Source organism: Podarcis erhardii (assembly GCF_964252035.2).
Source record: "Podarcis erhardii genome assembly, chromosome: 7".
Taxonomy (NCBI): Eukaryota; Metazoa; Chordata; class Lepidosauria; order Squamata; family Lacertidae; genus Podarcis; species Podarcis erhardii.
Genome location: NC_138511.1, coordinates 84,619,416 through 84,642,824, shown reverse-complemented (window position 1 = coordinate 84,642,824; position 23,409 = coordinate 84,619,416). Strand labels below are relative to the sequence as shown.

At 45.8% G+C, this 23,409-nt stretch overlaps 3 protein-coding genes across 5 annotated transcripts in view; 2 read left to right on the top strand and 1 right to left on the bottom strand.

Moving 5' to 3' along the window:
- Positions 1–23,409, bottom strand: part of LOC309345965 (gap junction delta-2 protein-like) — a 160,890-nt gene that overhangs the window by 49,358 nt on the left and 88,123 nt on the right. The gene's annotated exons all lie outside the window — the stretch shown is intronic.
- On the top strand, positions 729–8,970 carry SELENOW (selenoprotein W). Of its 2 annotated transcripts, none has more exons than XM_081869893.1 (6): positions 729–888; positions 3,558–3,582; positions 4,710–4,763; positions 5,388–5,462; positions 7,558–7,675; positions 8,322–8,970. In XM_081869893.1, the coding sequence occupies exons 1-5, from the start codon at positions 860–862 to the stop codon at positions 7,630–7,632; spliced, it is 258 nt and encodes an 85-aa protein (XP_081726019.1). In that variant the 5' UTR covers positions 729–859; the 3' UTR covers positions 7,633–7,675; positions 8,322–8,970. The 2 variants fall into 2 exon arrangements, with proteins under 2 accessions (XP_081726019.1, XP_081726020.1); XM_081869894.1 differs by having other exon boundaries at positions 8,319–8,970.
- Positions 15,427–21,795, top strand: LOC309347562 (histone H3.3A). 2 transcript variants are annotated; one of them, XM_081872232.1, is made up of 4 exons: positions 15,427–15,584; positions 19,131–19,289; positions 19,819–19,972; positions 21,070–21,795. In XM_081872232.1, the coding sequence occupies exons 2-4, from the start codon at positions 19,162–19,164 to the stop codon at positions 21,196–21,198; spliced, it is 411 nt and encodes a 136-aa protein (XP_081728358.1). In that variant the 5' UTR covers positions 15,427–15,584; positions 19,131–19,161; the 3' UTR covers positions 21,199–21,795. The 2 variants fall into 2 exon arrangements, with proteins under 2 accessions (XP_081728358.1, XP_081728359.1); XM_081872233.1 differs by having other exon boundaries at positions 15,428–15,584; positions 19,134–19,289.

Here is a 23,409-nt window from a genome sequence, read left to right as displayed (position 1 = left end):
GGCAAGTGACAATAAAGTATTTCAATTCTAAGTATGCTACAGGATCACAGCCTTGCTTGGAAGTATGTTCCACTGGAACTAATAAGCCGCGCCCATAAAATTTGATTATGTCTGCCAAGGGCTGTGAAAAATCAGATGTTGCAGGCTGCCCTGCCTACCATTCCTGAGCTTTGCCCATGCAATGTCAGATCAACATCCAGAGAACCGCAGACTGTGCCATCTTTGCTCTCTGCGTATCCCTCGGGCCACGTTCAGGCATGGTTGGCTTTTAACACGCGTTCGGGTCATTTAGGAGCCTCCGGCTCCCACCGCTCAACTGCTTAATGTTGCAGAACCAAAGTCCTTCCTTCCTTCCAGAATGTTCCCGCTAATTCCTAATCAGGTGCTTTTAATAAAATAACAGCCCGTAACCCTGTCGATTTTCCAAGCTCTTTTTTTTCCCTGCGGGCCCGGAGACACGTGAAACCCTCGCTTTGCACCTGCGAGCCGTGGCCTCCCCGTGTCTGGTCGCGGCGGGGTTGGGACGATACCATAGCAGGAGATGGGGGGGAGGAAAAGGAAGTAGTTTTCTTCAGCTCCTTTTTCTATTTAATGGTCTCGAGCGGCTGGCACAATCGTGTCTGCGCGCTGGTGCCTGTTATTATGGAGGAGGTGGGGGCCGGGGAGCGAGATGGGAAAGAGGGTGGTTTTTCCCTTTTCCCGCCCCCCCTACTTTCGCGGTCACAGTGGTGTCGTCCGAACGTCGAGATAAAAACCTCCTTGCTGCAAGGTTCCAAAGTAGAACGTTGGAGGCCTGAACTGCGCGTGGGAACTGCTCCTCCCCTGCTGCTGGTTAGAGCCGCAGGGTCCAGCCGTCGCCATGCATGTCAAAATCAAGGTGGTGTATTGGTAAGAAACCATTGCAAGGAAAATATATATATACTATTGCTGCGGCTGCGGTTATTGTGCTCCTGTCCGCCGCCTTTTTATTCGATTGCTGGGAACGCTGTTCGTCTGAACGGGCCAACGGGCCATTCCTTAAAAGGCGAACAGATTTTTTGCTATTGCATAAGTTTATGCTCCTGCATCATCCATTTGCATCGTGCATGTGGCGAAGGAGACTCGAGGCCGCCGATGCTCAATATAACCCCGCAAGGTTCCGCGTTGGGGTTTGCTGCCAAGCGGGCTGATGGCGCCACGCCTCTCGATGTCGTTTCCTTCGTTGCTGCGGTGGTGATCTTGCTGTTATTTCTAGAGCAAGGTCTCTCCGTCGATGACAGTGAAAATGGCACAGGATGCCGGTTTCTCTGCCCGTGGGCGTTTGGGTAACCTGGGGAGGGAGGTTCCTATGGGACCTCTTGAAGGTTGGTGGCTTCGTCACTTGGTATGGGTGACCCATCGGTTTATTGGAACATGAATTCTGGATTTTGGACTTTGGCAGCTCCGTTTTATGCATTTTGATTGCAAATTGGCCTGCTTTATAGCTTGTTATATAATCCAGACAGAAGTGTACTAAATGCCTCTATTGTGCAGCTTTGCTGAAATATTTATAGTGCTTACAAAGTTATTCAGGATTTTTATTTTTAAAAAAGGGAACACACGGTATCTGATTGCAGAAGAGCAGTATGGAAAGCATGTCTCACAAAGATTTGTGCTACCAACGGGTAGTAGCAGTAAACTCAGGATATTCAGTGGTCACTGAGTAAAGTAGGTAACGTGAAGCCAAGGTTTGGGTAGCCTCACTTCCAGAAATGTAGTATCTAGGATCCCTATCACATAACAGTTCAATGTGGTGTCCTTTTTGCCCAGAGAGAGCATTGAGTGGCGTTGCTCAAACTTCTGTTCCTTCAGCAGAAAAGTAGCGGACAAATTTTGACTAAGCAAACTTCGGAGCACAGTTGGCTAATCCTGGCAGCAGACCTGGCAACAGTTCATTAGTTTTGAGTGACTGTTACAGGTTGCCTCTGATGCGCAGGCAGTTCAAAACAACTCCCTTGTATGAGCACCAGATCACTGGATCTTTTCTGCTTAGAGAGCAAGCCCCAAGTGTTTAAATGTAAGCCTCAAGCCTCTCAGATGTCCGGCTGCAAGTGTCAACACAGCCAGGAAAGCAAAGTTGGAAGAGGTTAAGGAGAGTTAAGGATTAAAATCAAGAATTATTTGGGGTTGAATTTTAAAGCCCAATGACCCGCTTGCACAGGCTTTAGGCCCCACTTGTGAGTTGTGACCCACAAGTTGGGGATATGTTGGACCAGCAGAATCCACTTCTTCAGACTGATGCGAACAATTGTGTACGGTGCTTGACATGAATCCACCGTTGATGTCCGCATTCCCACAGATAGACAGATGAAGGTCCCCATGTTAAGCGGTGCATGATGTGTCCACTGGTTGGTTGTCTTCATAAATGTAGCTGTCAGTGATCATATGGTAATTCAAGAAATTCTTTGCTCACCATAAAAAAGAAAACCCAAGCAAGGGGAATGTTTATTAGAAACTTGGAGAATTATAAAACTGAAAATGGATCCCCAAACCTTCGTTTTTAGTGGCTTCCTCTTCTTTACTAAATGGGACGCGGGTGGCGCTGTGGGTTAAACCACAGAGCCTAGGACTTGCTGATCAGAAGGTCGGCGGTTAGAATCCCCGCGATGGGGTGAGCTCCCGTTGCTCGGTCCCTGCTCCTGCCAACCTCGCAGTTCCAAAGCACGTCAAAGTGCAAGTAGATAAATAGGTACCGCTCCAGCGGGAAGGTAAACGGCGTTTCCATTTGCTGCTCCGGTTCGCCAGAATCGGCTTAGTCATGCTGGCCACATGACCTGGAAGCTGTATGCCGGCTCCCTCGGCCAATAAAGCGAGATGAGCGCCGCAACCCCAGAGTCGTCCACGACGGGACCTAATGGTCAGGGGTCCCTTTACCTTTACCTTTACCTCCTGCTTCTGAGAGTCTTCCTGAATATGCCTGTTTGATGAGCTGTAGGCATTGTCTGGTTTAACCAAGGCTGTCTGTGATGTTTCACATCTTGGAAGCCTCATACAGGGCTCTTAACTTTGCCCTTGGATTCAGTATCAAGAAAAGCTATCCTGTTACAATCTGTTAATCGACCTTGTAAATGAGTCCACAAAAGTTACTCACCTGCCACTTTTTAGCTCACCTGCTCTTTCATGCTAGCCATGGAGGGCATCTGGAAATCAGAGCATCTTTAGAGAACTTGTGAAAGCTTGTGGCCCGTCTCCCAACATTTAGCATCCTAAATTGGAATAAATATTTTTTTTGGGGGGGGGGATACACACAGATCTAGAAACTGTGATGGAGCAGCAGAATGGGAACCAGTGGATTGAAACTTTAATGGGATCCAAAGTTGTAGGACCCATCAAAGTTATTTTCCTGGCTCCATTTGATTGCTAGACAGAAGGAGAGCTGCTTAAGGGATCTGGCTAGTTGCAGGTGGCCTGGTGACTACAGAAGCCAGTTCATGGCCGGTGGGTGGAGATTATGGGAGTTGTAGTGCAGCCACAATTTCCATCTTTGCTTTGTGCTAAATGTGATGTTGCAGTAACACTTGTTTTTCCTTTTCTTGTAGTGGGGCCTGAGGATACAGTCCCAAGGTGAGTAGATCCTTCTGCCTGATTTGTAGCAAAAACACTTAACATCCTGGTCTGCAGCCTTGGCTGAAAGAACCAAAAGTAACTGCTGGTTGGATATGGCGCAGCGGTAGTGGCAGTTAGTGCAGGACCCAAGCAATATTTGCTAGAGCAGTAGTCATGCCTGTATTAACGCACCATATATTTCACTTCCAGGGTTTCTAATGTTGGGCTGGGCTATGACGGTTCCGCTGGTAGAGAACAGAAAATGCCAGCATCTGGAGGAACTTATACTCAGTATTGTTGACATTGACTGGCAGTGATTCTCGAGGGTTTTGGATAACGTCTCTCTTCTAGCCATACCTGGAGATTTCCAGGATTGATCCTTGCACCTTTAGCACTCAAAGATGTGCTCTGCTAAAGCAGTGTTTTTCAACCACTGTTCCGCGGCACACTAGTGTGCCTCGAGATGTTGCCTGGTGTGCCGTGGGAAAAATTGAAAAATTTGAAAGATTTAAAAATAAAGTATTTTATAATTTTTCATATTTCTGTTTATTTACTATTTCATAATAAAGTAATTATAAAATACTTTCTTTGTGTTTATTTGATTCCTATTCAAGAGAATTACTTTATATATAGTCAATATAGGCACAGAGTTAATTTTTTAAACATTTTCTAATGGTGGTGTGCCTCGTGATTTTTTCCATGAAACAAGTGTGCCTTTGCCCAAAAAAGGTTGAAAAACACTGTGCTAAAGAACCACAGCCTTTCTCGTGGCTTGCATGTGCTAATTGAGCACAGGGGTTGAGTCTGAACTGTTGGCAATGCAAAGGTCTTGGCCTCCCTCTTCTGATTCCGGACTGCTTTCTGCCACAGATTCTCCCTGCTCACTAAGCCCTGTTACCTCTTCAGCTTCTGACACCTCCTTTTCCCGGGCTTCTCCCTTTGACCACTCATCATCATCCCACCACCAGACCGCAGGCTCTGAGCCTTCTTCCCTTGGGGTTCCCCAGCTGGTGTCTCCCAGCATCTCTGGGTCCAACCAGTCCATGAGTGCTTAGGGAGGGCTTTAACTTTCTCTGATAACAGCTGTGAGTCGGTACTTCAGAACTCTTAAACAACTTCTCCCTCCTCCTCCTCTTAACTTGTAGTATCAGCAGCTCAAGAAGGAACTCGAAAAGGAGTTTCCGGGCAAGCTGGAAATGGTGAGTGGATCCAGGTGCTGCTGGCACAAGTCGTCTTGCTGACCTGCAACCCGTGCAATTTATGGCGATCCGTGGCGATTTAAGCAGCAGGAGGGAAGGAATTTGGCATTTCGATTGCCTCTTAGGGCGGAATGCAAGATACACTTTAACTCATGGCCCTCCGGGGCCCGCCCACACACACACACACACACACACACACACACACCCTCAACAAAGGCACCTGGTATGGACTGAAAACCTGCAATGCATGTCTTGACTTGTTTTGCAGAAACCACTGTAAACCAGTGACCGAGATCTCCACACTGCAGATCCCCTTCAACTTGCAGACCCATGATGGTGTTGACTAGTGTTCTAGGCTGATGATTCAGCTGCCTAGGTCATTAGTTCTGTTAACAGAACTAAGGCAACACCCTATTCCTCCATCTACACCCAGTACTGTTTGCTGAGTACATTTTCCGTGCAACTCTGGTTCTCCCCGCCCCCAAACTGTATGCTGGCTCTTACTGTCGTTCTCCAGAAACACTTGAAGAAGAAATTGCGGCATGCTTGCGTCTAGTGATAATCCAAGATGCGCAATGGCTCCTTAAGGTGGTTTCATCCTCTCTCCCCCCACTTTCTACCTAGACTGGCGAAGGGACTCGTGAGTCCACAGGATGGTTTGAAGTCACGGTGGCTGGGAAGCTTGTGCATTCCAAAAAGGTGAGCCGTTCCGGGGAGCCCTGCTTGGCAAGACAATGGAAGGCCAATACTTTTTAAATAAAATTTTGATTCATTTTTCTTTTTCAGTCGTCACATCCATCACAAATTCTTAACATTACTATGTATTCCTTCCTCCCCTCCCCTCCTAGGCTTCCCCCATCTCCCGCTTCTTGTTTGTTTCTCCTTTCACCCACTTTGCTACCTCCTAATAGAAAAAGTTACTAATGATATACAGTGGTACCTCGGGTTAAATACTTAATTCGTTCCGGAGGTCCATTCTTAACCTGAAACTGTTCTTAACCTGAAGCACCACTTTAGCTAATGGGGCCTCCTGCTGCTGCCGCTCTGCCGGAGCCCAATTTCTGTTCTTATCCTGAAGCAAAGTTCTTAACCTGAAGCACTATTTCTGGCTTAGTGGAGTCTGTGACCTGAAGTGTATGTAACTTGAAGCATATGTAACCTGAGGTACCACTGTAACATCAAACCTAAAAACATAAATGTAAAAGTAAATACACAGTAATATTTCTCTTATCTCCTACACATTTTCTAATACAAATGATGTGAATGTTTATTTAAATCCTGCCATCACGTCTATCGACTGTCTTTGTTTCTGCAAGCATGATATAAATGGTTCCCGTTCTTTTTCAAAGTCACTGTTGTCTTTTTCTTAGTCTGTCTGTCATTTTTGCCAATTCTGCATAATTCATCAACTTCACTTGCCATTGTTCTTTAGTTGGTATTTCTCCAGTCTTCCAATTTTGTGCAATCAACATTCTTGTTGCTGTAGTGGCATACATATGGAAGGCCAGTTCTTGAGCACACAGCTATGCAAGGTGGTGGGTGGTTGCAGATTGTTCTCAAACGCTGGAAAACACAATTTAGCAACCTTACAAGATTTTGTGTGTCTCTCTGAACTGTAGAAGTTTTAGATTATTTGCTGGGGTGGTGGTATTCTCCCTTCAAGATGGAGGAATTTTCAGAGAGATGTGTGCATGTTTTCAATTTGCTCTCTTAAATACCATCTTAGGGATGCAAGTGGCGCTGTGGGTTAAACCACAGAGCCTAGGACTTGCCGATCAGAAGGTCGGTGGTTCAAATCCCCGCAACGGGATGAGCTTCCGTTGCTTGGTCCCTGCTCCTGCCAACCTAGCAGTTTGAAAGCACGTAAAAGTGCAAAGAGATAAATAGGTACTGCTCCGGCGGGAAGGTAAACGGCATTTCCGTGTGCTGCTCTGGTTCGCCAGAAGTGGCTTAGTCATGCTGGCCACATGACCTGGAAGCTGTACGCCGGCTCCCTTGGCCAATAAAGTGATCATTAGGTCCAGTCGCAGACAACTCTGGGTTGCGGTGCTCATCTCGCTTTATTGGCCGAGGGAGCCGGCGTACAGCTTCCGGGTCATGTGGTCAGCATGACTAAGCCGCTTGAGGTGAACCAGAGCAGTGCACGGAAGTGCCGTTTACCTTCCCGCCAGAGCGGTACCTATTTATCTACTTGCACTTTGATGTGCTTTCAAACTGCTAGGTTGGCAGGAGCAGGGACCGAGCAACGGGAGCTCACCCCGTTGCAGGGATTCAAACCGCCCACCTTCTGATCGGCAAGTCCTATGCTCTGTGTTTTAACACACAGTGCCACCCGCATCCCAAGTGAAGTGAATGAAGAGTAAAAGAACAGATTATCAAGTAGGCAAGAATGCAGCTTGTCCTATAATAATAAAAATAACGTAAAATAATAAAAAATTTATGTGTACCTTGCTCATCTTTTCAACGTATATAAAGCACTAAACATTAAAAACATCCCTATGCGGGGCTTTGGGCAAGTGCAGATCTAAGAGTTCAAAAAGGAAAAGGAAAAGGAACTTCTGTGGCGAGAAGCCGAATTCTGCAAGTGGCATAAATAAACTCTACAGTCACATCGTAATGTAGCACCCAAAGACCAGTGTGTGCCAACTCTGTGTCCTTGTGACATCGATCTGTCCCTACACTGTAAAGGAGCCCTAGGCGGACAATGATCAATCTGGTAGCTTCTGAAACTTTTTTGAGAGGTGGAATGGGGACTTGCTTTTCTGACCTTGCTTTCTTTCTTTCTTTCTGTCAGAATGGAGATGGCTTTGTAGATGATAGTGCCAAGCTGAAGAAAATAATCATGGCCATCAAAGCCGCCTTGGCGTAAGGACGGCTGGAAGAATGCACCAACAGCTTAATGCTTAGCAGAGGTAAAAAAAGCAACCAGTAAATATTTCTGCCTGTAATACATGTACTGTCAAGAGTCTTGGCTCCACAGTGGGGTCCGTACTGGGATCAAACTGCTTTCTCACCCTAGTGCTTGCAATATTGTTCAGTTAGGCTAGGCTTTCTCAAACACTCCCATTATGATCAGGTCCCTCTACTGCTGGGCCTGCTTAATACCCTAGCTAGGGGGGTGTATCTACATGATGATGCCAAATTACTTTGTCTGATACAGATTTGAAGCCTGCATTTGGCTAGGATGTATCCTTCCAAATGATTCTGTCCCGTCTTGCAAATTGCGTGAACCAAAAACACAGCTACACGAGTCAGTGGCAACTCAAGATCAAGGGTGACCTTTTGTTTTTGCTGATCAGGATCCTTGGGGCAGAGTTTGGAGATAAGCTCTGGCACGTGTGAAATGTCTCCGAGCATGTGCAGAGTTCTAATCAACACCTAGATATGGGGAATGCGGTCTTTTGTCTGGCTGTATACAATAGCATCTTCTGCCCTCTGCGTGCCACGCTTGAAGCATTTAGCATAGCTGGTGGGTGGGTGGCAGCTTGGAGAAGCAGCTGCTCATGTATGGCGGCAAAATGACATAACCACATTGTCTTTCTCTTCCTTGCTCAGCAGCTCAAAGAAAAATCTGTTTTGTTCACCTTGGCCGAGCGCTTGATGATGGGAGCTGCTGAAACGTCACCTGACACCTGGCAGTTTCCTGAAAACCTTGCGTAGGATGCCAGCTTGAGCAAAGCCTGATGGGAGAATTTGAGCTCTGAATAAGATGCACTTTGACACCTGTGTGCTGACCTGGGCAGCGCCCAGCAACTACAGTGCCTAACACCTTGGTGTTGTGTATTCAGTGTGTGTTGCACGCGATCTTGGCTCTCTCTGTAGTTCTTGTTTTAATCCGATATACTAATGGTGGAAACTGATTCTAGATCGCAGTGGAGGGTAGGCATCGTAGAGCCCTCTCACCAAACAAACAAACAAACAAACAAACTTGTTCTGGCTTCTTAGATCACGGGATGCTCTTGGGTGCTTTTGCCTTCTGCGAGTTGGCAACTTAAAATACGCTTACCCAGTGCTTACACAACACGGTGGAATCCAATTCCTTTTCCACACACACAAAAATAACATTTCATTTAATATAGGCCCAAAACATGCAACTTGAGTATTCTTTCTTGTTCCTTTTCCACCCCACTCCCGATTCTCAAGTTTCAAGATGGGGGAAAAAAACTGAATCCATTTGTTATCCAATAAAAGACATTTCAAGTTGTAACCTGTGTGGAAACACTTTATTCTCTTGCATATTTGTGCGTAACTACACAAAGTTGAGGCATAGGATAGCTACATTTTTACACCAATATTTTACCTCCACCCCTGTCGTTGAGCCCGGGCACGGAGATCCAGCACCGAGGGCCTTCTTGGTAGTGGCACCCACCCTGTGAAACACCCTCCCATCAGATGTCAAGGAGATAAGAAACTATACAACTTCTGGAAGACATCTGAAGGCAGCCCTGTATAGGGAAGCTTTTTAAGGTTTAATGTTTTACTACATTATTATATATGTTGGAAGCTGCCCAGAGTGGCTGGGACAACCCAGTCAGATGGGCAGGGTACAAATAATATTATTTCCAGATTAAGGTCTTAAGCTACCGTAGATCAAAGCTGTGCTTATATGAGTGCCATTGATGAATGGCTGCCTTGTATTCCATGCCCATTTTATCCTGTGATTGAAGTTTTGTAGTTTGTCTTCTCCCATCCCCTCACAGTGAAAGCATAACTTCTTGTAGCCTGTATACCCTCTTCTGAAAAGAGATCCAAGTGCAAAACTCCTCCAGAAGCTGATTTTAGTGACTGCCCAAGACCACCATAGCGTTGTTGGGATGAATAAAACTCTGCAAATAAATACTTTTCTCTCTCTCTCTCTCCCCCCCCCCCTTTAAGGCATGCGTGAAATTTGATTTCCAATCTTCATAAATGTGTGACGTCTGCTGTAATCCTCAGAAAAACATTGAATTGTATTTACAAATAGTAACATGACCTCCTTTTCCATAGTTGGAAGAAACACTGAGAAGCATTGTAAGTAAAACCAGGAGTATGGAGTGCTGCTGGAGCAAGAGGGGCGCCACCTTAAATTATCTAATCTTGTTTGGTATATTGAAGCTTCCCACTGATTTTGCCAGTGCATGTTTCACCCAGAATATTTTCATTTTAAAAGGCACTAATCAGCTGTAATAGGTACAATTTGTACCTATTACAGAATGCTTAAGGGCTAAATCTCAAGTTTAAATACTGAGCAAGAGCTCTTAGGTCCCCGACTGTGATGCTTATGTGAAGCTCTGGTCTGCCGTTGCTATGCCAACAGGATGCCATCACTTGGGTACTAAGCTGCTTACAAAGCAGGAATTAAGTGGTTCCTTCAGAGCTTCGCAAAATGAAATTGCTCTTGGTTTTTGTTTTCATAACAAGAGAGCTGGGAATGGAGTTGAGGAGATGGTGGCTCTCCTCACAGTTATGTAGTACCATTATGGTATGGTACTGTATACATATTACTGTGTGCACCCTGCTTCTTAAAAGCAGGAAAAATCCCATTCCTAAATTGCTTAACCAAACTAAAATTCCAGGGAAGCAGGGTACTTGGTTTGAGCACTTTGACTTCCTCACAAAGAAACAGTTTCAAGTGCAGCCCTTTGTAGTGTGCTGGGGCAAGGATAAACGATTGCCAAAAAGCATAGGGGAATTGTGGAGACCTTTTGTGGACTGTTTTTTTAAAAAATTATAGTCTAATGACATTGCAAGCAGGATTTGCAATAAAAGCTGTAGAAGAAAAATGATAATAGAGAAACATTTTGCAATAAAGATATAACGCAGTAGAAAAACACAAGGTGGGGTGGGAAGTCAATTTATGAAACAATTTACCATATTTTTCGTCCCATAGGGCGCACCTAATTTTTTTTTGGGGGGGGGGAATAAAAAAAATTTATTTCCCCCCCAGGCACGGGGGAAGCCCGAGCTTCCCCTGACCCAAGCCCCCAGAACAGCCTGCTATCTGCAAGCCTAGGGAGCCCGGCAGGAAGTTGCACTGGTCTCCCCAGGCTTGTGGAGAGCTGCGCGAAGCCCGGGCGTGCTCTTCAGCGCGCCCCAGGCTTCAGAATGCAGGCAGCTCTGTGCAACCCCTGGGGAGCCCGGCGCGACTTCGCGCTGGACTCCCTAGGGTTGCGCAGAGCTGCGCAAAGCCCGGGACTGCAGGCAGCTCTGCGCAACCCTTGGGAGACCGGCGCGAAGTCGTGCCGGTCTCCCAAGGGTTGCGCAGAGCTTCCTGTAGAGCGAGAGGGGTCGGTGCGCACCGGCCCTTCTCGCTCTCCAGGCTTCAGCGAAAGTGCGTCCTATAGGGTGAAAAATACGGTAATTGTTATGAAGATTATTGTGAAACATTTAATAAAAAATACACTGGGGGAAAAGAAATGTGGAATCTGTCCCTCCAGGTGCTGTTGAATTCCAGTTCCCATCTGTCACAGCCAGCATGGCCAATGGTTGGAAAAGATGGAAACTGTTGTCTAACAAAATCTGGAGGGCTGTAGGTTTGTCACCTCTGGTTTAGTGTTCTCTGTACAGGCATGGCTGCTGAGCAGAAGGCACTGAACTTCAACAGGAAGTCATGGGATGAGAGAATGGCGTGAGGGGGCAGACTTGATAAGGCATGTGGAAAAAATTCTAGGACCCAACAAGACACAGCATGGAAATGGGAAACAAAGCATGGCATTTAGATTTAAAAGAAGTAGCTGTTATGAGAGCGCAACCGACTATATAGTTCAGGGGCGTTTCAATAGATGTGCACGGTCTTTTCACAGTGATCTGTAGAGAGCTGTCTGTCCTAAACTTGATGGTGGTCACGGGGGTGAAGGAGCAAGCTGTTACTAGTTATTAAATTCGTATAGCGCCCTTCATCTGTCACTCTCAGGGCAATTCATAATTTAAAATATTGACGCAAACAATCCGTACCAAACATTCTCAGTCCAACGTCAGGAACTCCAAACAAGCAAAAGCAGGAAACTAGTCAGCTTTGTTGCTTATGTAAAGTTATGTGCTGAAAACAGGTGCTGGGCTCATTTAGAATAGTTTGCACTGATCAATAGGGGCTTAAGTAGATATCGTATGAAAATAGTGGCACTATATAATTCCGTCCCTTACTACTGCTGCTGTTGGCCCACAGTGGCTTTTGATAGTTTTTGGTTTTGCTCACTGTTTACAGCTAACATCTACCAGAGATCATCCAAGTATCTGTTACACATTGAGACATTTGGCAGGGATCCAACATTGCTCCTCTCAACCTGCAAATAAGATGAAAAATATTTGAACCAGACACTGCAAATGTTGAGGCGGAGAACTGCCTTGGGAAGTTGCCAAGTTTTTCTCTCTCGTCTAAAAAAGAATCCTCTACACAGTAGCTAGTCCTTTTTTATAAATTAATTTCCTTGCTCTGTGTGAAGCGTGCAACAAGTAGCAATAAATTTAAGAAGGATGTTGGCAAGGCGGAACATGTGCAGAGGAGGGGACCAAGATGATCAAGGGTCTGGAAACCAAGCCTGATGAATAATGGTTGAATGAGCTGGGTATGTTTAGACCAGGAAAGAGGAGACATGATAGCCTCACGTGGAAGAGGGAACAAGCATCTTTTCTGCTGCTCCAGAGGGTAGGGCCCGAATTGATGGATCCAAGTGATAAGGAGATTCCAACTAAACATCAGGGGGAAAACTTTCAGACATTAAGAGCTATTTGACAGTGGAACAGCCTCCCTTAAGTCTTTAAGCAGAGGTTAGATAGCCATTTGTCATGGACGCTTTAGCTGAGTTTCCTGCATTGCAGGCAGTTGTACTAATGACCCTCAGGGTCCCTTCCAACTTTAGAATTCTTTGATTCTATGTGAAAAGATGCAATCTGCTAAATGCCTGTGGATTGCTTGCAAATAGAATAACAAGAATGAAGGGGTCAGTGGAGGAAGCAGAAAAAAGTCCAGAAGCATTATATTTAGTATCAGCAGCAAGGGTGTAGGGTGGGGGAGCATAATGTAAATTATGTGGCTTGTTCCCACACTCCAGCAACAGTGATCCCACTAGCCTGTAAGAAAAACTTTACAGAATGCTGTGGTTCAGGGCTAAGAAATTAGCTTTCGCCCTTTCTAAGCTCCAAAGGGCTAGTAGCCAGTTCAAAACCTAAGCATTAGATTGCAAGATAGGGGGCTGGGGAATGTCTTTAGAATAGGAAAAGGGGTGAATAGGGTATTTTTCCTCTCCCTCAGAAAAGCTCCACATAGGATAGGGTGGAGTTTTCTAACTTCCTGGTGCATATCCCCCTGATGCCAAAAACTCACCTACAGGGTACTATATAAGCTGCTAGGGGCTTCAGCCCCCTGCTTCCATTCCCTGCCTCCAACTGACAAAAGACCAAGCCAAGAGTGTTCTGCAACATGAGAAGGTCTGGATGTAAACTGAGACAGCCCCATGGTAATAATAATAATAATAATAATAATAATTTATTATTTGTACCCCGCCCATCTGGCTGGGTTTCCCCAGCCACTCTGGGCGGCTTCCAACAGAGATGAAAAATAAACTAAAATGTCACATATTAAAAACTTCCCTGAACAGGGCTGCCTTCAGATGTCTTCTGAATGTCAGGTAGTTGTTTATCGCTTTGACATCTGATGGGAGGGCATTCCACAGGGCGGGCGCCACTACCGAGAAGGCCCTCTGCCTGGTTCCCTGTAACTTGGCCTCTCGCAGTGAGGGAACCGCCAGAAGGCCCTCGGAGCTGGACCTCAGTGTCCGGGCAGAACGATGGGGGAAGGAGACGCTCCTTCAGATATACTGGACCGAGGCCATTTAGGGCTTTAAAGGTCAGCTCGGGGATCGCATAACTAGTTAGCATGCCAGAGTCTCGTTCGTTATCGGAATTGTCACGGAAGCTATGAATTCCTGAGCCACTTCAACTGCATGGACCTCTCTGTGGATGTTAATGTCCTGGGCTTCTTTGGGAGGAAGGGAAGAATACAGGTTTAATAAAAAATGTGAATTTCCCCCCGCAATAAACCAAATCGAGACCAAAACCATCTGAGACCCACCGCTCTTCCCCCTCTGCTGTTAGGGAAACTGCTGTCAAGCAGTACACTTAAGAGTCCCATAGTTTTTTGGGTTTTTTCAATGAAGTGTGTGTGCACTTAATGTAAAGAATCAAGCTGCATTTTCTGTTAATTAAGAGTTTTAATTAAGAGCCTCTTATTTCTGTAGGAATTTCCTCTTTTTATAGTTGCCTGCCAACCCATAAATAAGTGTTTGCTGTGTAATTCAGTCCTATGTGTTTTTAAGCAGGTCTAAGTCCTGATGGGACTTACTCCCTAGTAAACGCTCTTAGAATTGCAGCCACCCTGCCTATTTTTATCCATGTTCACCTAAAAGCAAATCCAGTAGTTAACAAAGACTAGAATGGAAAGCGACAAAAGATTTGAATTGACCTAAAAGCACCAAGTTTGTTTCTGAGGAAACATGATGTCCAATTAGATATGGTAAGTTCACTAGTGTCCAATTTTAGTCTCTCCACATGGCACGCAGAATCCATTTAGTATTGCATGGAATCTGTGGTGAGGATCCTATGGATATCAAATTATGATTTGAGATCACGGCCTCCGGGTTGATGGTTTTTCACTCCGGGTTGATGGTTTTTCGAGATTGATGGAACTATTGCTAGGGGCCGAAACCGGGGAGGGGAGCTGGTGAAAGAAAATTAGGAATTTAAAGTGTATATATTATAATTTGTTTCTTTTTTTTTTTAATGAGCGATGGGAAAATTGTGGAACGGAATCTTTTTTTGACCCTAGGGGAAACGTCTCAAGAATAAGTTCAGATATATAAGTTTTAATGAGAAATAAGATTAAATAAAGTAAAAGTGGATGGTTAATTGGTGAAAGAAAGAATGGGAAATTATAGTATATTAAGATAAGATATAAGGATAAAAAATAAGATGAAGGATTTGCCGAAATATCTATATGAATTAGAATACAAAGAGGGGAGGAGTGAGGAGGTCAAGGAGATAAGTTAAGAAAGGGAGTTATATTAAGGTTTAACTTGTTCTTTGGGGTTTTTTTGGATTGTATCTTATTTTCTTTTTTTTTAGCTGTTTTTGCTTTTACTATTTTTAAATTTTTTATTCTTTCTTGGATATTTTAAGTTGCTGTTGACATGATTCACGTAGGCCCAATCCTGCGCAACTGAAGTTCACATTTCTGCTCTTATTACAGGCGTGCTGATTTTTTGTTACAAAACGTGTTGAGGCGATTATTTCAGAACAACACGCGAGAGAGACTCAGTTCGACTCGCATGTAAACCGGCTATTCTCCTGTAAGAACGGAGCATGGCTTGGCTGGGCGCTGCTCCATTAAAACACATTGCTTTTGGCCCAATTTATAGTGTCTATAGTCTGCACCAGAGCAGCTTCCTTCAAACGACGGCTAGATATTTGTGGAGAGGGCAACCGTTGCCATATGTGAAATGTGAGAGGAAAGCCTGGCGTTTCGTGGTTTTCTTTTTCTGGGGCTCTCTCCGTGCGGGAGCAGAGGCGGAGAGGGCCTCGCTGAGGCGTTGGCAAGGCGCGCAAGATGGCGCCCGAGGAGCCTCGTTCACCTCAGCCGACCCGCCGCTTCTTCCAGCCGTTCCCTCCCCCTCCCCCACCCCGCTCCAGCCCCGTTGCATGATGGTTAAATAGCCTGGCCCTGGAACCCGCCATTTTCTGTTGGGGCTGGCGGGAAAAGCGGGAAGGGAGCGGAGAGCAGCGCGAGCGCCGCCGCGGGACGACCAAACGGCACCAACGGCCGCTGAAGCGCGAGGCGTAACAGCTCAGGTAACGAAAAGGCCGCGAGGGGCCGACCCCCGCTCCCCGCCCGCTCTTGTCCTGTTGGGTGAGGGGAGGGAAGTAAAGGGGGGCAACTGGAAACCGAGGTCGTCTGAGGCGATGCCTTCGCTCCTTCATTTCTCTCCCCCCCCACACGCCAACGCTTAGACGCCAAGTCCCGCCTTCCGTCTGCATCCCGCCGCCTATTGGCTGAAAGAGCGAGGGTGACGGCCGCTTCGCTGATAGGTCCGAAACTCCTGAGGGAGCTCGGGATGGGATTGGTCGGCAGCCGGTGTCAATCGCCGAGGAGCATTTTTTTTTTTTTTTCCGGAGGTTCTGTGCCCTCCCCCTCCCCCTTTTGCTCTCCCGGGTTACAAACCAATTGGCCGGCCGCGCGCTGGCCAGTCGGGAAGAAAGGCTTCTGCGGGTGGGGGGGGGGCGAGAGTCCTTTTGTGCCACCTGACTCCGGGCAGCCAATAGGAGGAAGCGTTCTCCGCAAAGGCTCCTGGGGCGTGTAGTCCATTTGCGATGTGGCTCATAGGTGTTCCCCAGGTGTCCTGGCCATGTAGCCGCCCCAATGCTTCCTGTTCCCAGAGGTCATCGCAGCCCCTCCCCGTGAACAAACAATCCCCCCCCCGCTTTCCTAATGTTGTTACTGCACGTGCTCCCCACCTAACCAGTAGGGGATGGGGGGCTGTGGTTACCATGGCAACTGCCTCTTCTGTTTGCCAGGACCACCTAATGACGACAGGCGGTTCCTTTTCTTTGGCCTTTGCTGTTAACTCTGGTTTTTCTAAAGTTAGGTTTTACAGAATCAGCTGTGGAGACTTGTCCATTTAGGGTGAATGGGGAACTGCCCCACCAACCTCATCCTTGCCAGGTGGTGACTGTTCCACCATCAATCTGCTCTTATTGTCAGAAAGTTCTTCCTGATGTTTAGTTGAAATCTCCTTTCTTATTTAACTTGAAGCCAATGGTTGGAGTCCTGCCATCCAGAGCAGGAGATAGCAAGCTTGCTTCATCTTCCATGTGCAGCCCTTAATATATTTGAAAATGGCTTATAGAATCTCTTCTCAGTCTCCTTTTTTCCAGGATTCCTCATAAGGCTCGGTCTCTAGACGCAGTATGTGTCTAGGATTTTAAAGCCATTTGTAAGTTGTAATGGAAGGTGTTTTTTTTTTTTTGCTGGGGGTGGTGGTGGTGCGGATATAGTGCAATCCTGAGCAAGTTTACTTAGAAGCAAGCCTTGATGAATTTCACTTTGAGCCAGGTGAAAGCTATCTTCACTGTGAGCCAGGTGCAGTCCTCTCTCACTGCTGTTCACACAATACTGTTCTCTCTCTCTCTCTCTCTCTCATTCACACACACACACACACACACACACACACACACACACTTGAAGGCAAAACGGTTGGTTTGGCTAGGTTCTCCTTCCCTCAGGTATTTTAGAATTTTTTAAAAAAACTATAAATTTACTTCTGCATTTTGATAGCAGATTTTTTCATCCCAGAGAATGTAGAAAAGTATAAAAATAATATTGTAACATTGGTGGTTGTTAAGGTTTTTGTGTTGTTTTGTGGCCTTAATTTATATTTGTGAGATTGCTTTACAAATACTGGAGATATTTTAGGAAGCTCTTTGAATTCAGCATGTTTGATGTTACTTTTTATTGCTAGGAGTGAAGGTAGAGTTTTGAATCCAGAACAGAACTGAGATATGAGCAAGGAAGCATGGCTTCTACAAAACATCCACTTTCTCACACCCAGTAATTGTTCATTGAGGAATAATAAATGCCAGCAATGTTATAGAACCAGATTCTGATTCAGAGGCATTACTGCCTTTTGATTAGTTTGATCATACAGTGTTTCCCTCTCCAATACTGCATCCTTGCTAGTTTTTACTCTCTCCCAGAATTAGGAAGCTAGGAAGTGTTGTCTTAAGTTGATTTCCTGCTGACTTTTCTCTGACCTTTTCCTACTGGGAAAAGTTACTGCGTCTAATAAAGTGAATTCTAACACCATGAAAATTTCTGCCATAAGAGTTTTAAAGAGTTGTATCCAAGTAAGTTCCACCCGGAGTAGACCGATTAAAATTCATTATTATTATTACAGTTTATTACCCGCCCTTCACTCTCAGGTCCTAGGGCAGGCTACACCAATTAAAACACAATATTAAAAACAATTTGAAACAGCTTGAAATCACATAAATAAGGTACCTAAGAAATAATAAACCCATGTTAGTCATATCCATTAATTTCATTGAGCCTACTCTTGAGTAGGACTAGCAACGGCTGCAACCATAAGCCTTTAGGGTGCCACAAGATTATTGTTTTGCTGCAACAGACCTCTGGAAATTAATCCCTCTGGAAATTAATGCTCTGTATTAAAGTAATTCTCTGTATTAAAATATGGCACATGCATTTCTTGGGCCTTCTAGTTTTTACCGTGTAAGCCTATCTGTGCATTTTCAGAAGTAAGATTGAGTTCCATGAGACTTAATTCCAAATATAGGATTGCAGTCTTATGTTAGCTGATGCCTGCTTGATTTTTTAAAGGGGGAGGAGCAGAGGGAAAGGTCTGTGGAGCAGCGTGTATGACAAAGGGTGAAACGGAGGGAATATATTGTGAAACTGAGACACACGAATGAGATACGTTCTTTTATTAGACCCTCTTTTTGCATGTCCCCGTGTATAATGCCAGACACTGCTGACTTAAGTGATTTCTGATCAGAAGAAAAACAACTTGCGCTCCTGGAAGGGCTTTTTCTTTCCCTGAGTGAAGTAATTAATCTCTGTAGGTGCAGATACAAGTAAACAGGAGTAGTTCACTTCCTACTGTGGTGTCAGTGTAGCCAGAAAGAACTACTTTACTGCTAATGTAAAACTTTATATTTGTCCCGCACTTCATCTTTCTATGCAAGTGGACTTTAAGGCTCCTGCTCTTTCAACTGTTAAATGCAGATGTGCCTCAGATGAAATGACAAAAAAGTTGATATAGGTAATGCATCATGTAAATATTTTAAATTTAGGACTTTATCAGGTGTTGAAATAAGTTTCCAAAGAAAGTGGGGCTTGGCATGTCATGTGTCCATCTGCTAAAGCTTCAGCAGTTCTCTTGATGCTGTGTACTGTGCCGGCTAGATAGCCAAATTGAATTGGTTCAGGCAGCTGAATAAGGCAACTGAATTGCTTAAATAAGCTGTGCATGAAGATGATGCATCAGGCTTTTGGACAAAATTGAGTCATATATACAGCAGGTGGTGGTTCTGGGGTGCTGCTATGGATAACCCATTAGGTTCCTTCCAAAACCTAGCTTCTGTTATTGACAGGGTGGTGCTCTCTGGTTTTGGGGAAAGTTCACTGAAAATCTAGAGGTTCCCCCCCTTTTTAATAAATATATTCGGTTCATAGATGTTTTTACCATGAAATGGGGTTTGTAAACTGAGCCCAAGGCCCCAGAGTTGCTAGTGTGTAGTACCTTACAGTGCAAATTGGACGCAGAGCTATCAAAAGTGTCCCTGTTTCCCCATAAACTCATCTGCACTCCATTCCCTTAGCAGGTTTCTTGCAGCTTAAGGACCACCCAGGATGGCCCGTACTAAGCAGACTGCCCGTAAATCCACTGGCGGGAAAGCTCCTCGAAAGCAGCTGGCCACCAAAGCCGCCCGGAAAAGTGCACCGTCCACTGGTGGAGTGAAGAAACCTCACCGTTACAGGTATTTGGAACAGGCACTCGATAGCAGCTCAGTTTTTTGGCCAGTACAAGGTGGGGAGCACAGAGAAGCCAGGCAACTGCTCTCAAGTCTACAATCTGGTCAGCCCCTAGCATCAAGTAAAAGTGCTCTCCAAAGTTGTCATGGGGCTGGGGATTTGGGAAGGAGGGGCCGCTGCTCAGTTTCTGTACCCTGTTTCCCTCCATCCTCATGACTTCTGGCTGTGTTAGCAAGGTTGGAGGGAGATGACTGCTATTTCCCTATACAGTGGTACGTCTGGTTGTGAACGGGATCCGTTCCGGAGGCCTGTTTGCAACATGAAAAGAACACCCCCCGCAGCGGCGCGTTTGCACATGCGCGGGTTGCAATTCGCCGCTTCTGCGTATGCGTGTGACGTCATTTTGCGCGTCTGCGCGAGCGGCAAAACCCGGAAGTAACCTGTTCTGGTACTTCCGGGTCGCGACGGTACGCAACCTGAAAAAATGTAACATGAAGCAAATGTAACATGAGGTATGACTGTAATTTCTCCCAGGCCTGGCACTGTGGCACTGCGAGAGATCCGGCGGTACCAGAAATCCACAGAATTGCTGATCCGCAAGTTGCCATTCCAGCGTCTGGTTCGTGAAATCGCTCAGGACTTCAAAACAGACCTGCGGTTCCAGAGTGCTGCCATCGGAGCTCTGCAGGTTTGTGCCTCGTCTCCTTGTTGCTTCTCCCTTCTTCGTCCTGAAGACTATGCCTAGTTTCTGAAGGCTGCTCCTTTTGTGGGAGTTTGAAGGCCCAAAAGAAACCCTGCTTGCTTTTTGCAGCACAAACTGTGTCACATGCCCTCAGATTGTTCTCTTGAGCTGCTCGATATTTCATGAAACTCTCCCTCTGACACTTCCGCTGTTGTCACCTTCTAAATTCATAAGCTGCATCTAGCATCCATTGGACATGCTAGATGTGAGCTGGAGACTTGTGCCTGAGCAGAGTTGTGGTGAGGGATGTGTTGTGCTGCTTTCTGCTGTGCTGCGGTTTGGAGAGGTGCTTTCTGCCTTTATTGCAGCTCAGTTGATAAAGAGGGGATGGGGAACCTGTGCTGATTCAGATGCTCTTGGACGCCCAGCTCCCGTCAGCTGCAGCCAACGTGGCCAAGGATGATGGGAGTTGTAGTTCAGCAACATTTGGGGAGCCACAGCCTCTCCGCCACCGTTGAAACTATTAGATGGGCTGAGGCAGGCTTGGGGAAGAGAAATGAGCAGGAGCTGTCACACCCTCCCTTCCAGTCTTCCTCCACCTCCTCCTCCTTTGGAGGTCATGCTTGTTCTGGCAGCAACCATCTGTGCTTGAAAGTAAGGGAGGAACAGCTGCTGCCATAGCAAGCGAGGTCCTTCCACTTCTTTAAAAAGAAGGTAAGTGTCGCTGTCAAAGATGAAACTGAGATAAGAGTGTGGCAGCGTCTCCTCCTCCTAGGAGCTTGGGGTGTGAATAAGATGTTGTCAATATTTCTCTCCTGTTCCATCTGGCGATGCTCCCTTCTACAGGATTCCAAAAATTCCAAGGGAATTGAATTGCGTGTATCCCTTCAGCAGGCAGGTAATGTATGCGATCGGCCTTCTGTTGCGTGCAAGACAAAAGAGCTAGCATTTTGAAATCCATCAGTATGTCAACACACAGATAATCCGTTGCAAAACCTTGCTGCTTGTGTTTTGTATCTGCCCCCTCCACGCTTGTTTATTTCAAAACTTGTTCCCTACAAAGCAGTTCCATTATTTTTACTTGAATTTCCTTGTCTCAATAGGAAGCCAGCGAGGCGTACCTTGTGGGTCTGTTTGAGGACACCAACCTGTGTGCCATCCATGCCAAGCGGGTCACCATCATGCCAAAAGACATACAGCTGGCTCGCCGCATCCGTGGCGAAAGGGCTTAAGTTCTCCTCCCCTCCCCCTTCTAACATTTATGCCCCTCCCCAGGCAGCCCCACCCCTGCTTGTGCAGTGTACTTAGAATACACTCCAGGTTTTATTTCCCCCCCCTTCCTACTCCTGTTTGTAGTGGCTAGGACATGTGAGAAAATGTTAGATAATCTATTGTAGTACCTCTCCAAGATCGGGAGACTTGATTCCTATTCATCATGTACAAGCAAAAAAAAAAAAATTTCCTTTGAAACCTGTAAGACTTCTGGATGTTGTTTTTTGTATTTTTTTTCAGAATTGCAAAAAAAATAATAAAAACCCAACAGGGGACACTTTTGAAATACCTGGTTTTGTACACACAACTTTAAGTAGATAATAGGCATTTCAATGATAAAGAGCTTTTGGTCTTCGGTCTGTAAAATATCTGCAAAGAACACTACACTCTTTTTCTTTGGTTAGTCTTTTTTATTTTTGTCTAGGCAAGGAGTGCTTTCTAAATCCCACCCCCCTTATTTTCCATGTGTCTTGTGTCTGTGACTCTGACCTTTGTACCAATAGGGACTACTCATCTTGAGGCAGTAAAGAAAAAATAATAAATGTTGAATGACAACATATTGGCTTCCTTAATTTTTGCTTAATGGTGGTTTGTGGAAGACCTTGCCAGATCCCACTTTCACACAAAGCGAGACCACCCTGTGGTTTGCAGTGCTGTTGAAAATTTTAAAAAGCCAAAAAGTATGGGTTGCCAGTAATATTCATACAGCACCTCTTTGAGTGTACAGAGCACTTCGCATACCTTGTCTTGGTAATCTCTTTGTAGGATAAGCCATTATTACCGTATACAGGTAAGGGACGCGGGTGGCACTGTGGGTTAAACCACAGAGCCTAGGACTTGCCGATCAGAAGAAGAGCTTGAAGAAGAAGAGTTTGGATTTGATATCCCGCTTTATCACTACCCGAAGGAGTCTCAAAGCGGCTAACGTTCTCCTTTCCCTTCCTCCCCCACAACAAACACTCTGTGAGGTGAGTGAGGCTGAGAGACTTCAGAGAAGTGTGACTGGCCCAAGGTCACCCAGCAGCTGCATGTGGAGGAATGGAGACGCGAACCCGGTTCACCAGATTACGAGTCCACCGCTCTTAACCACTACACCACACTGGAATCCCGCAACGGGGTGAGCTCCCGTCACTTGGTCCTTGCTCCTGCAAACCTAGCAGTTTGAAAGCACATCAAAAGTGCAAGTAGGTCAATAGGTCCGCTCCGGCGGGAAGGTAAACGGTGTTTCCGTGCGCCTCATCTTGCTTTATTGGCCATATGCCGGCTCCCTCGGCCAATAAAGCAAGATGAGCGCCGCAACCCCAGAGTCGGCCACGACTGGACCTAATGGTCAGGGGTCCCTTTACCTTTACCTTTGCCATATACAGTGGTACGTCGGTTTAAGAACAGGCCTGTTTACGAACTATTCGGTTTACGGACTCTGAAAAACCAGAAGTAGTGTTCCAGGTAGCAAGCTTTACCTCGGTCTAAGAACGGAAGCAGAACAGTGGAAGGGTACCAGCGGCAGGAGGCCTCATTAGGGAAAGCATGCCTCAGTTTAAGAACGGTTTCGGTTTAAGAACGGACTTCCGGAACAGATTAAGTTCGTAAACCGAGGTGCCACCGTACTGGTATTGCAGGTCTGAGGCTAAGGGAAGAGTGGCTTGCCTAAGTCTATCCAGTGCATTCGTAGCAGTGGTGACATTTGAACCATGAACGCTTGGCTCAGCTTACAGCACCATCCTAACCATGCCTAGTGAGAAGCAAGTCCTACTGCGTGTCATGGGGCTTACTCCCAGGCAAACGGGGTTAGGATTGCAGCCTCGGTCCCTTACTCTAGTGCTCTCTGCAAATGTGACATCTGTTTTATACAACTGGATGTTTGGAGATAACAGCGTTGAATTAACTTGGCACATGGAAATTTGGGAACCCTTGACACCTATCAAAAAGAGTAATTTAGGAACTGAACCTTTTCCTGGCATGAAGATCATGGTTAGGAAGGAAAAGAAAATCTGTTCAGCTGCTGTTATAGGCCCATTTCTAATGACATTAGAAAAAAATTGATAATGCTATCCTGAATACAAACCTACCTCGTGTTTGGGGTTAAATTGCAGTCTAAAGTCAATTCATTAAAATCCTTTTGATTGAGTTAACCTTACTTAACAAAAACTAATCAATTGGCACAGGATTTG